The sequence below is a fragment of the Dipodomys merriami genome, unplaced genomic scaffold, assembly GCF_024711535.1.
Source record: "Dipodomys merriami isolate MVZ:Mamm:240054 unplaced genomic scaffold, mDipMer1.0.p SCAF_125, whole genome shotgun sequence".
Taxonomy (NCBI): Eukaryota; Metazoa; Chordata; class Mammalia; order Rodentia; family Heteromyidae; genus Dipodomys; species Dipodomys merriami.
In genome coordinates, this window is record NW_027202549.1 from 903,402 (window position 1) to 917,639 (window position 14,238).

The 14,238-nt window shown below is 58.2% G+C and overlaps 1 protein-coding gene across 4 annotated transcripts in view; it reads right to left on the bottom strand.

Moving 5' to 3' along the window:
* Nbeal2 (neurobeachin like 2) overlaps nt 1–14,238 on the bottom strand; it is a 37,221-nt gene that overhangs the window by 6,725 nt on the left and 16,258 nt on the right. For 3 of the 4 annotated variants that reach the window (XM_070017550.1, XM_070017548.1, XM_070017551.1), the window contains 26 exons: nt 14,053–14,151; nt 13,351–13,943; nt 13,136–13,268; nt 12,185–12,304; nt 11,654–11,975; nt 10,614–10,696; nt 10,417–10,509; nt 10,133–10,307; nt 9,898–10,031; nt 8,682–8,841; nt 7,930–8,032; nt 7,588–7,741; nt 7,324–7,482; nt 6,954–7,113; nt 6,704–6,789; nt 5,998–6,531; nt 4,726–4,904; nt 4,284–4,443; nt 3,440–3,577; nt 2,945–3,316; nt 2,677–2,826; nt 2,114–2,271; nt 1,626–1,750; nt 1,387–1,522; nt 786–946; nt 382–686 (listed from right to left, as the gene is read on the bottom strand). In XM_070017550.1, the coding sequence (XP_069873651.1) occupies nt 382–686; nt 786–946; nt 1,387–1,522; nt 1,626–1,750; nt 2,114–2,271; nt 2,677–2,826; nt 2,945–3,316; nt 3,440–3,577; nt 4,284–4,443; nt 4,726–4,904; nt 5,998–6,531; nt 6,704–6,789; nt 6,954–7,113; nt 7,324–7,482; nt 7,588–7,741; nt 7,930–8,032; nt 8,682–8,841; nt 9,898–10,031; nt 10,133–10,307; nt 10,417–10,509; nt 10,614–10,696; nt 11,654–11,975; nt 12,185–12,304; nt 13,136–13,268; nt 13,351–13,943; nt 14,053–14,151 (4,992 nt within the window). The remainder of the gene's footprint in view (nt 1–381; nt 687–785; nt 947–1,386; nt 1,523–1,625; nt 1,751–2,113; nt 2,272–2,676; nt 2,827–2,944; nt 3,317–3,439; nt 3,578–4,283; nt 4,444–4,725; nt 4,905–5,997; nt 6,532–6,703; nt 6,790–6,953; nt 7,114–7,323; nt 7,483–7,587; nt 7,742–7,929; nt 8,033–8,681; nt 8,842–9,897; nt 10,032–10,132; nt 10,308–10,416; nt 10,510–10,613; nt 10,697–11,653; nt 11,976–12,184; nt 12,305–13,135; nt 13,269–13,350; nt 13,944–14,052; nt 14,152–14,238) is intronic. The other variant, XM_070017549.1, reaches the window with a different exon arrangement.

Here is a 14,238-nt window from a genome sequence, read left to right on the forward strand (position 1 = left end):
AGTTAGACGTGATTCCCCCAACCCATTTATTTATTTGTTTGTTTTTGTCGGTCGTGGGGCTTGAACTCTGGGCCTGGGTGCTGTCCCTCAGCTCTTCAGCTCAAGGCTGACGCTCTACCACTTGGGCCACAGCGCCACTTCTGGTTTCCTGGTGGTTCATTGGAGATAAGAATCTCACAGCCTTTCCTGCCCAGGCTGGCTTTGAACTGCGATCCTCAGACCTCAGCCTCCTGAGTAGCTAGGATGACAGGCATGAGCCATCAGCGCCGGGCTCCCACCCCATTTTTTAAGTACCCCGATTTCAGATTCACCCCTTCTACATGCACAACCCCCCTCCCCAGCCCCGCCTCCCACAGTGAAGGCCAGCATGCATCTTCCCACCTGGGTGAGCCCCGAGGCCCGCAGCATCTCCTGAGGTGAGCGGCTGCTGAGGTAGCCCTGGCTGGGCGGGCGCAGGCGCAGAAGCCAGGAGTACGCCTGGTTGCGGATGTGGGTGTGCGGTGGGCTGGGGTAGGGTGGAGATCCGGATCCAGACCCGGCAGCAGCGGGGGCCTTGCAGGGGAAGTTGAGGAAGTAGTTGGACTGATCGATGAAGAAGAGCTCGAGGGCCGAGCGCCGCAGATTGAAGCGCCGCAGGTGGACCTCTCGCAGCTGGGCCAGGGGACGCCGGAAGTCGTGCCCGATGCCTACAGGATCAAGAAAGGGGGGGTTCAGGAGTCCACACCCCAGGCCTCAGGCAACTCCCTGCCGTCCGTTCCCCCCTCACTGGCTCCATGGGGACGCACCCTCTTCCGTCTCCACGCGATCCATGCTGCCGTCGTAAAAGTACACATGTTGGGTGGTGATCTCCAGCAGACCCGGAACCACGGCCATCACCGTGACCAGCTGGCACTCAGCCGACAGGACCAGCTTCTCCCGCTGCTCATCCAGTTCTGCGGCCTCCATCCTTGGGGGGTGAGGGGAGTGGGGAGAGGGGTGGAAGAGCAGTATCCACATCCGTTAGGGTCTCTTACCAACTTCACCCATAGCCAGGCGCTGGTGGTTTCACGCCTGTCCTCCTAGCTACTCGGGAGGCTGAGATCTGAGGATGGTGGTTCAAAGCCAGCCCGGGGAAGGAAAGTCCATGAGACTCTTCTCTCCGAGGAACCATCAGCAAACCAGAAGCAGTGCTGTGGCTCAAGTGGTAGAGCTGAAGAGCTGAGGGACAGCGCCCAGGCCCTGAGTTCAAGCCCCATGACCCCCCAAAATCAATCAATCAGCCACCAAGCCTGTACCCAGCAAGCACCTAGCTTGGGGAAGTGCTTTCGGGTTCTGGAAGGGAGTCCCCAAGAACACACGGGGTGACACTCCACTCCAAGAGTCCTGGGGTTCCCCACCCCCACTCACGGGGTCTCCAACACAGCCAGCTCCTCCTCGCCCAGCTGGTCTTCCTGCAGCTGCTCATGCGGGGTGCTGACTTTGGCCTCTTTGGTCACGGCCAGAGGCAGCGCGGCCTCCTCTGTGGGTGTCAGAGGGACTTCGCCTACGAGAGACCAGAAGGGGCTCAGAGAGCGCAAGGCAGGATGGGAGATGCCAGTGGGGAGAGGGGGGGAGAAGGGGGGGGCGCCCCGGCCTCATTCTCTCACCTAGATTGTCACGTAGGGCGCTGGCTTCTAAATGAGGGTCGAAGTGATGGTTGGGGACCAGCTTCAGGCGCATGCGTGAATACGTCTCGGCGCTGGACAGCTTCCAGTGGGGGGCTGGGGGGTCCCTATGGATAGGTCGCCAATGGTGGGCAGAAGAAGGCCATTGACTCTTTCCATTTCTCCCCCAACCCTGATGCATTGGTCTGGTATACCAGGATATGTCTCTCTCCCTCTCCCTCTCTCCAATCTTGGGGCTTGAACTCAGGGCCTGGGCGCTGTCCCTGAGCTTCTTTAGCTCAAGGCTATCTCTCTACCACTTGAGCCACAGCGCCACTTCTGGCTTTTTCCTGTGTCTGTGGGACTGAGGAATCGAACCCAGGGCTTCATGCATGCTAGGCGAGCACTCTACCACTGAGCCACCTTCTCAGCGCGGTTGCTCCTGGCTCATCAAGCTTCCTATAGCTCTCCACCCTGAGTCCCAGCCCTACCTTAGCGCCCAGGCCCCACACGGGCTGGAGAGCTGGCGCCACAGCGCCCCCCAGTGGAGCAGAGCGGTGGAGTGCTGCGCTGCCTGCTGCTTCAGAGATGTGGCGTAGCGCAAGCCCTCCGTGCGTGCCCGCCGCTGCACAGGCTCTAACACCAGCTCCTGCCAAGGAGGGGGTGGGGGGAGAGGGTCAGTCCCAGTGGGTTGTTGCTTCTCCTGATCTCTTTTTTTATTGGGGGGGGGTAATCAGTTGTGGGGCTTGAACTCTGGGCCTGGGCACTGTCCCTCAGCTCTTCAGCTCAAGGCCAGGGCTCTACCACTTGAGCCACAGCGCCACTTCCAGTTTTCTGAGCGGTTCATTGGAGATCAGAGTCTCACAGACTTTTCCTGCCCGGGCTGGCTTCCAACTGTGATCCTCTAGATCTCAGCCTCCTGAGTAGCTAGGATGACAGGTGTGAGCCACGGGTGCCCTGCCTGCTTCGATCATCAGCCAAGCCCAGGACACAGGGTCCTGTCCCCCCCACAGTCCTCATCCCCCCCTCCTCCCACCCACAGGAGGCCGCACACCTGGAAGGCCCGTCGACACTGCAAGCGTTCCTGCTGGTGCCGCTGAGCGCTACTCATGAGGGTGTCGTAACAGGCGTTCCAGAAACCCGACATGAGGTCGTGGCTCTTGGCATATGTGTCCATCTCAAACTGGGACATGGTGGGCTGCACCTAGGAGAATCGGGCAAAGACAGACAGACAGACAGACCGACCAGTGAGGGCTTGATGCATGGCCCAGGCCCCCAGGCCTCAATCATTGGTACCCCCCATTTCCCAGCTCTGTAGGTACCTGCTTGTCAATAAAGTGGCGCCATTCTGGAGTGGCACAGAAAGCCTGGAAGTCCTCGAAGAAGGTAGGGCTGCCATTGGTGGGCGGCAGGGAGGGCAGGCCCCACTGCAGGCCCAGAGGTTCGTAGGCCCGGTCCAGCAGCGTGCGCACCAGGGGCACCAGCCAAGAGCAACGCTCATTGGCTGCTGTGGCTTTGGCGTTGGAGGCGCTCCGCGCATGCTCCGTGAGGGTATCCGGGGAGCAGGGGTCAGCATCGAGCGCGCGGCTGAGCGCAGCCTCCAGCTTGGACAGCACGTAGCAGGCCTCTTCGCGGCGCACGGGCGCTGCGGTCTGCAGGAGCGTGTGCAGCTTCACGTAGGCCTGGGCGTGCAGCTGTGGGATGGGGAGGTAGGGGGTGTGAAGGGGGTTGATTGTGGAACCCCCTATGTTCTCAGTGATCACCCCCACACACATGCATGCACGTGCATGCACACGCATGCACACGGCCTTGCTCACCTGTGGATCCTCAAGCAGGATATAGCCAAGCACGAGACGCAGGCCGATCTGCGCCAGCTCGCGGAGATCGGCTGTGCTGTTGGTCAGATGGGGCCAGGCACCCAGGCGGTCCAGCAGACTACACACGCCTTCGAAGAGCTGTCACACACACACACAACACAGCTCTGGCGGATGACACCACGCCCAGCTGGGGGTTCCCCAGCCCCCCCACCCCGACTCCCTGCCCCAGCCAGGGAGGGAGCAAGCAAGGCAAAGTCAGGCTGCAGATCATGTAGGACTGGGGTGTTTTTGTCGGTCATGGGGTTTGAACTCAGGGCCCTGGGTGCGCTGTCCCTAAGCCTCTTTGTGCTCAAGGCGAGCGCTCTACCACTTGAGCCACAGTGCCACTTCCGGTTTGCTGAGTGGTTAATTGGACGTAACAGTCTCCTGGGGTTTCCTACCCCAGCTGGCTTTGAACCCTAATCCTCAGATCTCAGCCTTCCGAGTAGCTGGGATGACATGGCGTGAGCCACCAGCGCCCAGCCAGCTTTTTGTTTTTGGTCCAAGTATGGTGCTCTACCACTTGATCCATAGTTCTATTTCTGCTAAGATTATAGAGCTACTAGCACCTAGCACTGGGTAGGGTTTGTACGGAGATCACAGACCCTGATTGCCTGACATAATCTGTAAGGTGAATCAGCACACCCCAAGCCCTGGTATCTATCCGGTCTCACCCTCAGCGATCAGAGCATCATGCCGACACCCCCTGTGGTCCCAGGCCTGCCCTGTGTACCCCCTCTACCCTAAGGCCTACCAGAGCCTGTGGATGCCAAGTCTCGTGAGGCGTACGCCCCCTGAGTAGTACCTTCTCACTCCATAGCTCCTGGTTGCCGTGGCCCTCCGCACACAGGAAGTCCTGAAGTAGGCGGAGCAGCCAAAGAGCCTGCTGGGTAAGAGCACCCAGACCTCCAGAAGGGGCCTCCTTGATGTCGGTCAGGGCTGACTCCAGCATCATCTCCAGGAGGCTGAAGGGTGGGGGTGGAGGGTGGTGGTGAATGACTTCCGGTTTCTGTCAGTCATGGGACTTGAACTCAGGGCCTAGGCGCTGTCCCTGAGCTCTTCTGCTCAAGGCAAGCGCTCTACCACTTGAGCCACAGAACCACTTCTGGTTTTCTGGTGGTTCACTGGAGATCAGAGTCTCACAGACTTTTCCTGTCTGGGCTGGCTCTGAAGAACCACGATCCTCTAGATCTCAGCCTCCTGAGGAGCTAGGATGACAGGCGAGAGCCACCGGTGTCCCGGCTCACCTGCGTTTGATGCAGTCTGGCGGGCGGACAAGGGTGGCGGAAGCCCCCAGCTGGGTGAGCACGGAGAAGACCTGGCCCCGTTCTCGCCAGGCCGCCTCGTCGCTGCCCTCCACGCCCCGCCACGTCACGGAGAACAGCACGTTGGTGAGCAGGTTGCACAGCTCCTCCTCGGGGGTCTGCTGTGGGAATGTTGGGAAAGGAATCAGGCTGGGGGGGAAACCTGGGCCCTTACCAAAGGCATTACTTCACAGTCCTCAAGACTGTTGGTCACACATGGTGGTGCATGGCTGTAGTACCAGCTATGCGGCAGGCAGAGATGGGGAGGACGGTGGTATGTGACCAGCCCCAGACAAAAAGTTGGCCAAGACCCTCATTTCAACCAACAGGCTGGGTGTGATGATGCACACTTGTAATCCCAGATATGTAGGAGGTATAGGAGGATTAAGATCCAGCAAATTTGAGTCCCTGTGTTCATATCTCAGTACTGAAAGTACTGAGTTCATACCTCGGGACTGAAAACCAAAGTGGGGATGGAAAGAAGGAAGGAAGGAGGGAAGGAAGGAAGGAGGGAAGGAAGGAGGGAAGGAAGGAAGGAAGGAAGGAAGGGGAAGGGAAGGGAAGGGAAGGGAAGGGAAGGGAAGGAAAAGAAGGAGGCAGGCAGGCAGAAAGCAAATTAGTTTAGGAGTTGTCTGGAAGAATGGAATTGGGTGAATTGTGGTTCATTCCCAAACCAGAAGTGCAAGCCAGGAAAGACCTTCCAATCTAGGCTCCAAGGAGCTCTTTGTGTGTGTGTGTGTGTGTGTGTGTGTGTGTGTGTGTGTGTGTGTGTGTGTGTGTGTGTGTGTGTGTGTGTGTGTGTGTGTGTGTGTGTGTGTGTGTCCAGGCTGATGCTCTTGAGCCACAGTTCTCTGTTCCTCAGTAGTTGTTGGAGATAAGAGTCTCCTAGCTGGGCGCCAGTGGCTCACGCCTGTCATCCTAGCTCCTCAGGAGGTGGAGATTTGAGGTTGGCAGTTCAAAGCCAGTCTGGACAGAAAAGCCTGTGAGAACTCTTCTCTCCCATGAACCACCAGAAAACCAGAAGTGGTGCTGTGGGTCAAAGTGGTAGACGCTTGCCTTGAGCTGAAGAGCTGAGGGACAGCGCCCAGGCCCTGAGTTCAAGCCCCACGACCACCAAAAAAAAAAGTCTCATAGACTTTTCTACCTGGGGTGGCTTTGAACCATGATCCTCAGATCTCAGCCTCCTAAAATAGGATGTCAGGCATACACCCTCACCTGAGGGTTGCTGGTATTCGAGGTGTCATCTCCGCTGACGGTGGGCTCCAGGAAACTGCCATCCTCCAGCACATTGGAGAGACTTGAGCTATGGCGGCCGTGAGCCGTAGGGAAGGGCCGGGCCCCATCTAGGGGGGACGGGGTGCCAGGCTGGCTGGCTGGGGTAATGGTCCCATTGTTGCTACCACCACCACCACCACCACCACCGCTGGCATTATTGCCTGAACCCACGCTGGCCCGTTCCAGGCCCAGGTCAAAGGGTGTAGAGAATGGAGAGAAAGCATGGTAAAAAGAATCCGAGTCAGGGCTGGGGGCATCGGAAGGGAGGAAGACGTCTGAAGGCTCAGGAGATGATTCTGTAGGTGGTGGAGACAGGGCTGACTCCAGAGGAGCGAGAGGCTCTGGAGAAAAAGCTTGGGGACCAGGAGTCGCGGGGGCCTCCTGGATATACAGTTGGGTCAACACATCTTGCCAGCCCGCCTGTCGAGCCAGTAACCGCACCACATCTGGCTGGCTATAGATGAGGTAGAAGAGCTATTGGGGTGGGAACAAGAAGAGAGATCCACTCAATGCCTGTCCCACATTCTTGCCCAGAGGCCTTTGTCGCAAAGCCTGCTGGGAACCCCTCCTCGTAGTCAGGAAAGATACATCCCCGAGGGGAGAAACTGTCCCCCCCCCCCGCATTTCCCCCTTGCCTCTCACCCACCTGGCGACAGATGTCCAGGCGGACGTGAAGATCAGCCTGTAGGGACAGCTGGACCACAGCCAGCAGGTCTGAGAGGTTCAGGTAATCTGGAAAGATATAGCCAGGAGGGGGAGTTGGGTAGGGTCTTGGCCTAAACAAAGGCCTTGAGTTCAATCCCCGCCGCCACCAAAAGCAAAAGAAGGCTCCTGGTTTTGCTTTTCCGGATACACTCATCTTCCCACGCGTGGTCTGCCTCATAACCAGGTCGTACCTGCCCCCAGGAAGAGTTTGTAGAGGCCCTGGCAGAGCTGGGGGGACACGGTTCCCTCTGGCAGGCAGGCGACAAGCCCCTGGAGACCACCGTCCTGCAGCCGGAGACGCTGACGGCTCCGTTCAGGCAGCCGTTCATTCTGCTGCAGCCTGCGCAGAATCTGTGGAAGGGTGTGTGTTTGGGGGTGTCATTTGGGGGAGATCATCATAGGGAAGGACTGATCGTAGGAGGGCAAACGTCACCGAGCAGTTGTGTGGCTGCAGTAGCAGCTTCATCCATGGATTCAAGGCCTCCTTGGACCCCACCCAGCCCAGGGGACTTAGTAAAATAGAATGGCAGGGTCAGGGAAAGACTCAGCAAGCAAGCGTACCTTGCAGACGCGATCAGGCAGCGGAGACAGCGACTTCGGCCTCACCAGCAGTGCAAGCAACACCTCAAGGTTGCCTGGCTCCAACAAGAAGACAGCCAAGGAGTCTTGAGCCAGGGAGCCCTGCAGCAGGGCCAGCAGCAGGTCCAGTGCACCGATCGCCTGGGATAGACCAAGAACAATCTCTCCATCTGGACTGGGGGGGGGCACCTCCCCACACGTTCCCTCCCTATCTGATGCACACACCTCCCTCCCTTCAAGGCTCACCAGGCTGTCATCACCCACGGCCGACAGGAAACTCAGAACCACCTGCACGTCGTCAGCCGAGAAGCTGCGCACCAGGAACTCCCGGGCCAGCCCCAGCAGGGAAGTCTGCACTGTGCGCAGGTCATCGGCCGCCAAGGGGCGCTCGCGCTGTGGGCTTGGCCAGTCCCAAAGAGCCGGCAGGTCCAGAAAGGAGGGGAGAGGAGAAGGGAGAATGGGCTGGTGAGCTAGAGGGGAAGGGGAGGGGGAGCAAAGCCATCACAGGTCCCTAAAGCCAGGGGCTGCTGTTAATCACACACACACACACACACACACACAGAGCCAACCTGATCCTATTCATCTCACCTGTAGTGGGTGCGCAGAGCATCAAGGATGAACTGGACCCCGTACTTCTTCCGCAGCTTCTGTCTGTGCTCTCGGATTATGCTGGACATGTACTGGATGTGGCCTGAGTGGACATGAGCAATTGAGCTCCAGGGCATGGCCACGCCCCCTGAGAGATCTCCCAAGGCATGGCCACGCCTCCTGCCAGACCTCCCAGCTCAGGGCCACGCCCCCTGCCAGACCTCCCAGCTCAGGGCCACGCCCCCTGCCAGACCGCCCAGCTCAGGGCCACGCCCTCTGCCAGAACTCCCAGCTGAGGGCCACGCCCCCTCCAGGTCACTCAAGGCATGGCCACGCCCCCTGCCAGACCTCCCAGCTCAGGGCCACGCCCTCTGCCAGATCTCCCAGCTGAGGGCCACGCCCCCTCCAGGTCACTCAAGGCAGAGCCACTCCCCCTGACAGATCACTCAGGGCAGGGCCACGCCCCTCCCCAGCCAGACTTCCCAGGGCAGGGCCACGCCCCTCCCCAGCCAGACTTCCCAGGGCAGGGCCACACCCCTCACCAGATCTCCTAGAGCATAGCCACGCCCCCCGGCCAGACCTCCCAGGGCCACGCCCCCTCCCTTCCCCAGATCTCCCAGTGGAGGGCTAAATTCCCACAGATACCCCACAGCAGAGCTGGAACCTTGTCAGTTATGCCTGCCTTGGATCACCCAGAATAGGGTTCTAACTTTCTCACCCCAATCGGCCCCGCAGCTAGCCCCGCCACCTACCAAGGCGCACAGCAAAGTCACTGAGGGCCCAGAGGTGAAAATTGAAGAGCAGATGCTGGTAGAGGAGGTATAAGAGGGGCCCCGCACTTTCAGCGGCCACTTGCTCCATTAGCAGCTGGGCAGACATGAGAACGTTCATGTCCATGGCCCCGTTGGGCACCTGGGGGTAGGAATAGGGATCTAGGCTGAGACGTGGTCAGGCTGTACCTACCCTGCTGTTCCAGCTGCTGCTCAGCCTTCCCTGCCTAGGAATGGCGCACCCACAAACATGCCAATCCCTGCTAAAACCCTCCAAGTGGCTCTCACCCCGCTGGGCAGCCCTCCTGCTCCAGCCCAGGCTGCCCCTTCTCCATATACTCACAGCCTACTCCTATCCAGCCTTTCTTTTCTTTCTTTCTTTATTCTGGCCATTACTGAGGACTGAACTCAGGGCCTGGGTACCATCCCTTCACTTTTTCCACTCCAGACTGGCATTCTGTCACTTGAGCCACAGCTATACTTGTGACTTTGTGTTGGTTAATTGGAAACGCGTCTCACAAACTTTCCTGCCAGGGCTGAAACTTCTGTCTCTCCGATCTCATCCTCTTGATTGTGTGTGTGTGTGTGTGTGTGTGTGTGTGTGTGTGTGTGTGTGTGTGTGTGTGTGTGTGTGTGTGTGTGTGTGTGCTGGTACTAGGGCTTGAACTCTGGGCCTAGGCGTTACTTTTTTTTTTTTTTGGCGGTTGTGGGGCTTGAACTCTGGGCCTGGGCGCTTTGTCCCTCGGCTCTTCAGCTCAAGGCAAGCGCTCTACCACTTGAGCTACAGCGCTACTTCCAGTTTTCTAGTGGTTTATTGGAGATAGGAGTCTCACGGTCTCTCCTGCCCGGGCTGGCTTTGAACCGCGATCCTCAGATCTCAGCCTCCTGAGTAGCTAGGATTACAGGTGTGAGCCACCGGCGCCCAGCGTTATTACTTTTTTTTAACCACTTGAGCCACAGCTCCACTTCTAATTTTTTTGGTAGTGCACTGGAGATAACAATCTCACGGATTTTTTTTTCTGCCTGGGCTGGCTTCGAACCTTGATCCTCAGCCTTCAGCCTCCTGAGCAGCTAGGATTCACAGGCATGAGTCTCTGTCACCCACAGCTCACCGATCTCTTGTCATTCACTGCATTGCCATTTCTCAGCAGCTTCTACCTCTCAGCCTCCTACTCCCCGGATGATAGACAGGACTTACCTTCCGCAGGAGGGCCCCAATGATGGCCGGTCCCTGGCACTGCACCAGGCTTTCCTGGTTCACAGCGTGGTCCTGCAGGAAGTTCCTCAGCATCAGCAGAAAGGCGGCCACTGCATTCCTCTCCATCCGCTCCTCTGCCGGCCACCAGGAAAGGGACAGAGAGAGATCAAGGGCCTGCCGATCTCCCCACCCAGGCTCGAGTTGTTCCTCTCCCAGGCCCCAGGGACACACTTACCTGAAGACTTGCCCAGCGGGAGGAGCAGACCTTGGGTGTTGTGGCTAGACGTCAGCTCAGGCCCTACCAGGTCATGCGTTTCCGCTGGGGCCGCGTCGGCCTGGTGTGGCTGGGCTGTAACTCTCTCCAGCAGGGGGAGCAGGGCACCCATGCCCCCAACACAGTTGATCACATCCTGGGGCAGAAGGGAAGGATGGGAGATGGCTCCGGGCCCAGCCGCATCTTATCCTATCTGCCCCAGATCACTCAGCCCCGGGGTGCCCACACCGGCAGGCCCCACGCACCTTCACGTCCCACGTCTCTACTCTGTGACCTGTCAGGCGACCATCTAGTCCTTGGCTGGGGGACAGGTCCAGGCAGATGTTGTTTTTACAGGCCTGGGGTGCGTGTGTGTGTGGGGGAGAGGTAAAAGATAAGGAGACAGGGATCAGAGACAGAAAGCGGGGACCAGGAGACAGCATCCCACCTCCCCCCCAAATACCTGAGGTGAATAATGCAAAAGAAGCTTGGCTCCAAGTTCATGTAGCTCGCCTTCAGGCTTGAAGGGTGCTGGCTCATTAGGTCCTGGAGAGGAGCAAAGAGGTCTTCAGACTTCACCTGGCCTCTCTTCAAGTGGTACCCCAAAAGCCTGCCTCCTCCCCCTCTGTCCAGAGGACAGACTCCCAGAAGGCATTGTCTAGGCACTTTATAAACCTGGACATTCTAGCCAGGGATCAGTGGCTCACACCTGTCACCCTAGCTAACTCAGGAGACTGAGATCTGAGGATCCAGGTTCAAAGCCAGCCCGGGCAGGAAAGTCTGTGAGACTCCGATCTCCAATGAACCATCAGAAAATGGAAGTGGCACTGTGGCTCAAGTGGTAGATTGCTTGCCTTGAGCTGAAGAGCTCAGGGACAGTACCCAGGCCCAGAGTTTAAGCCCCACAACCAACCAAAAACAAACAAACAAAAACCCCAGACAGTCTAGCCAGGTATCAGTGGCTCAGGCCTGTCACCCTAGCTACTCAAGAGGCTGAGATCTGAGGATCACAGTTCACAGCCAGCCCAAGGCAGGAAAATCTGTGAGACTCTTCTCTCCAAGGAATCACCAAAGAAAAACCAGCAGTGATGCTCTAGTGGTAGAACACTAGCCTGGTGCACAAAAGCTCAGGGACAGTGCCCAAGCCCTGAGTTCAAGGCCCAAGATCGGCACAGAAACAAAACAAAACAAGCATCTTAGTCGGGCTCTGGTGGCTCACATCTGTCATCCTAGCTCCTCAGGAAGCTGAGATCTGAGGATGGCGGTTCAAAGCCAGCCTGGGCAGAAATGTCCATGAGACTCTGATCTCCAATGAACCACCAGCAAACCGGAAGTGGCGCTGTGGCTCAAGTGGTAGAGCACTCGCCTTGAACTGAAGAGCTGAGGGACAGCGCCCAGGCCCAGAGTTCAAGCCCCATGAGCGACAAAACAAACAAGCATCTTGGACCTAGAACAATGTTTAGGATCTGGGAAGGCAGGCAGGAGACAGAGGCAACCACATACCCAGTGCATACAGATTCCTCAAGGTGGTGGCCTGCAGAGCTTCGTGAAAGATAGCCACAGATCCCAGCTCGCCCTCCAGGGAAGTGGGGCTTCCCCACCGGGTGTCCTGGGTCCCAGCCAGGGTGGAGCTAATACTGCCTTCTGGGAGGGAGGCTACGGACCCAGATCCCCAGCCCAGCCCGGTGGAAGCTGGCACGGATTGGGAGCGGGTAAGGGAGGGGTGAGTAGGAGCGAGGGCAGCAGGCACGGGTGGCGAGGGCGGCCCTGTAGTGGTGGTCGTGGTGCGGTGCCCAGCAGAGCCAATACAGCAGGAGGAGAAAGGCTGTGGGGGTGGAGGGCGGAAGGGAACCAATCAGATTGCAGCACTACCTTCAGCTTTAAAGACAAACAGTTCTTCATGGTGGCTCCTGTGGTTGGACCTCTCCCCCCCTCTTCCCCCTCCTCCCCGCCTCCCAAGACATCGTTTCTGAGGTGTGGGGGTGGGAGGGGTACCTAGTGGTCCCAAGTCCCACTGCCCCCAAGTCTGCCCACCTCACTGAGGGATGGGCAGCGAAGCGGTGCCAGTTTGACCGGATGACCATCTTTGTAGACATAGACCAGGTTCTGGCTAAAAGGCCGGCGCCCAGGTACATGGACGATTGCCACAGAATGCTGGAAGAGAAGCCACAAGGACATCGAACCAGGCCAGTGCCTGCCATCCTTGCTCCTCAAGAGGCTGAGATCTGAGGATCGTGGTTCAAAGCCAGCCTGGGCAGGAACGTCTATGTGACTCTGATCTCCAAGGAACCACCAGAAAACCGGAAGTGGTGCTGTGGTTCAAGTGGTAGAGGGCTCGCCTTGAACTGAAGAGCCGAGAGACGGCGCCCAGGCCCAGAGTTCAAGACCCACAACGGACAAAAAAAATTAAAGAAGAACATCAAGCCATACTTGGAATCTGGTGTCCCTTCCCCCCCATGAGAAACAAGAGGAGCCGGGTGCCATTGGTTCACACCTGTCATCTTAGCTACTTGGGAGGCTGAGATCTGAAGATTGTGGTTCAAAGCCAGCCGAGGCAGAAAAGTGCCTAAGACTCCTATCTCCAATTAATTAGCAAAAATCATCAATGGAGCTGTGACTCAAGTAGGATGGCACCAGTCTTGAACAAGGAAAGGTAAGGTAGAGTACTCAGGCCCTAAGTTCAAGCCCCAGTACCAGCACACAAAGAAAAAGAAGAGTCGGGCACCGGTGGCTCATGCCTATAATCCTAGCCACTCAGGAGGCTGAGATCTAAGGATCACGGTTCAAAGCCAGCCCGGGCAGGAACGTCTGTGAGACTCTTCTCTCCCTTGAACCACCAGAAAACCAGAAGTGGCTCTGTGGTTCGAGGTGTAGAGTGCTTGCCTTGAGCTGAAGAGCTGAGGGACAGCGCCCAGGCCCTGAGTTCGAGCCCCATGACCGACAAAAGATAGAGAGAGCGAGACAGAGAGAAATCCAGGAACTCACCCAGGCGGAATCAGCGAAGGACACTTCGGGCAAGCTCACAGTCAAGTATTCCTTCCGGGTGCACACGGCTACCACCAGGGCTCCAGCTGCCGTGAAGAAGGCTTCGAACCCTGAGCCACTGCTGGTAAAGAAGCTGGGGACAAGCCAGCAGGTTAGGCCTGTGCATTCCAGCAGCAGATCCCCGGGAAGTTTTGGGGGAGAGGCGGCCCACCCACCTATAGAGCTGCTTCCGCTGGAATGGCTGGGGGGAAACTGAGGCAGGTGCCGTATTGGCAGAGTGCAGACAGAGCCAGGCATGAAAGGTGAAGGCAGGACCCGGCCACCGCTGTATGGGGGGGACCATGATGCCAGCCATGCTTGGAGTGAGATCGAAGTAGCGCAGGCTACGTGCAGGACCCTGGTGCCTGGCCATGCCCGAAAGTGCCCGGATGATGGAGGCTGCGTGTTGAGCCTTCTGAGCCTCGGACCCCGAGACCAGCCCCGGTGGGGGGCGCAGCAAGCGACGCAGCTCCATAGGCCTCAGGGACACACGACCCAAGGCCTGCAGCAAAACCAACAGCTGCTCCTGGCAGCGGGCTCCCAGGCCGATGCCCAGGCTGAGGGCCTCCAGCAGATAGCCCACTAGGCCTGCTTGCACGCAGGTGGCCCGGCTGGCAGGGCAGCTGGTGCAGAGCCACTGGAGACGCTGAGCCAGGAAGAGCTGCAGCTCGGCGGTGGGCAACGCTGGTAGCCACTGCATCAGCACCAGCACGGGTTGCTCGTTGCGGATCGGCGGCGGAGGGCATAGACTGTGATCACCCTCCACGGCCTATGGATGGAGAGATGGAAGGTGTCAGATGCACGGGCTACCTGCCCCAACTCCCCATCCTGTTTGTGGTTGGGTGCTTTGGGAGCTCCACCCTAAGCCCTGGGCTCACCATGTTGAGCAGCTCTTGCAAAAGGCGCTGGGTAGGAGGTCCTTGGCTCTGTAAGGCCTCCTGGAGGTGCTGGTAGCCGATACGTTCCTTGAACACTTCCTGCAACGAGGAGGAAGTGAGCGTGTGTGCAAGCCCCAGGAAGTTAGGGGAGATAGTCTCTTTTAGGGCTTTTTGTTGGTCGTGGGG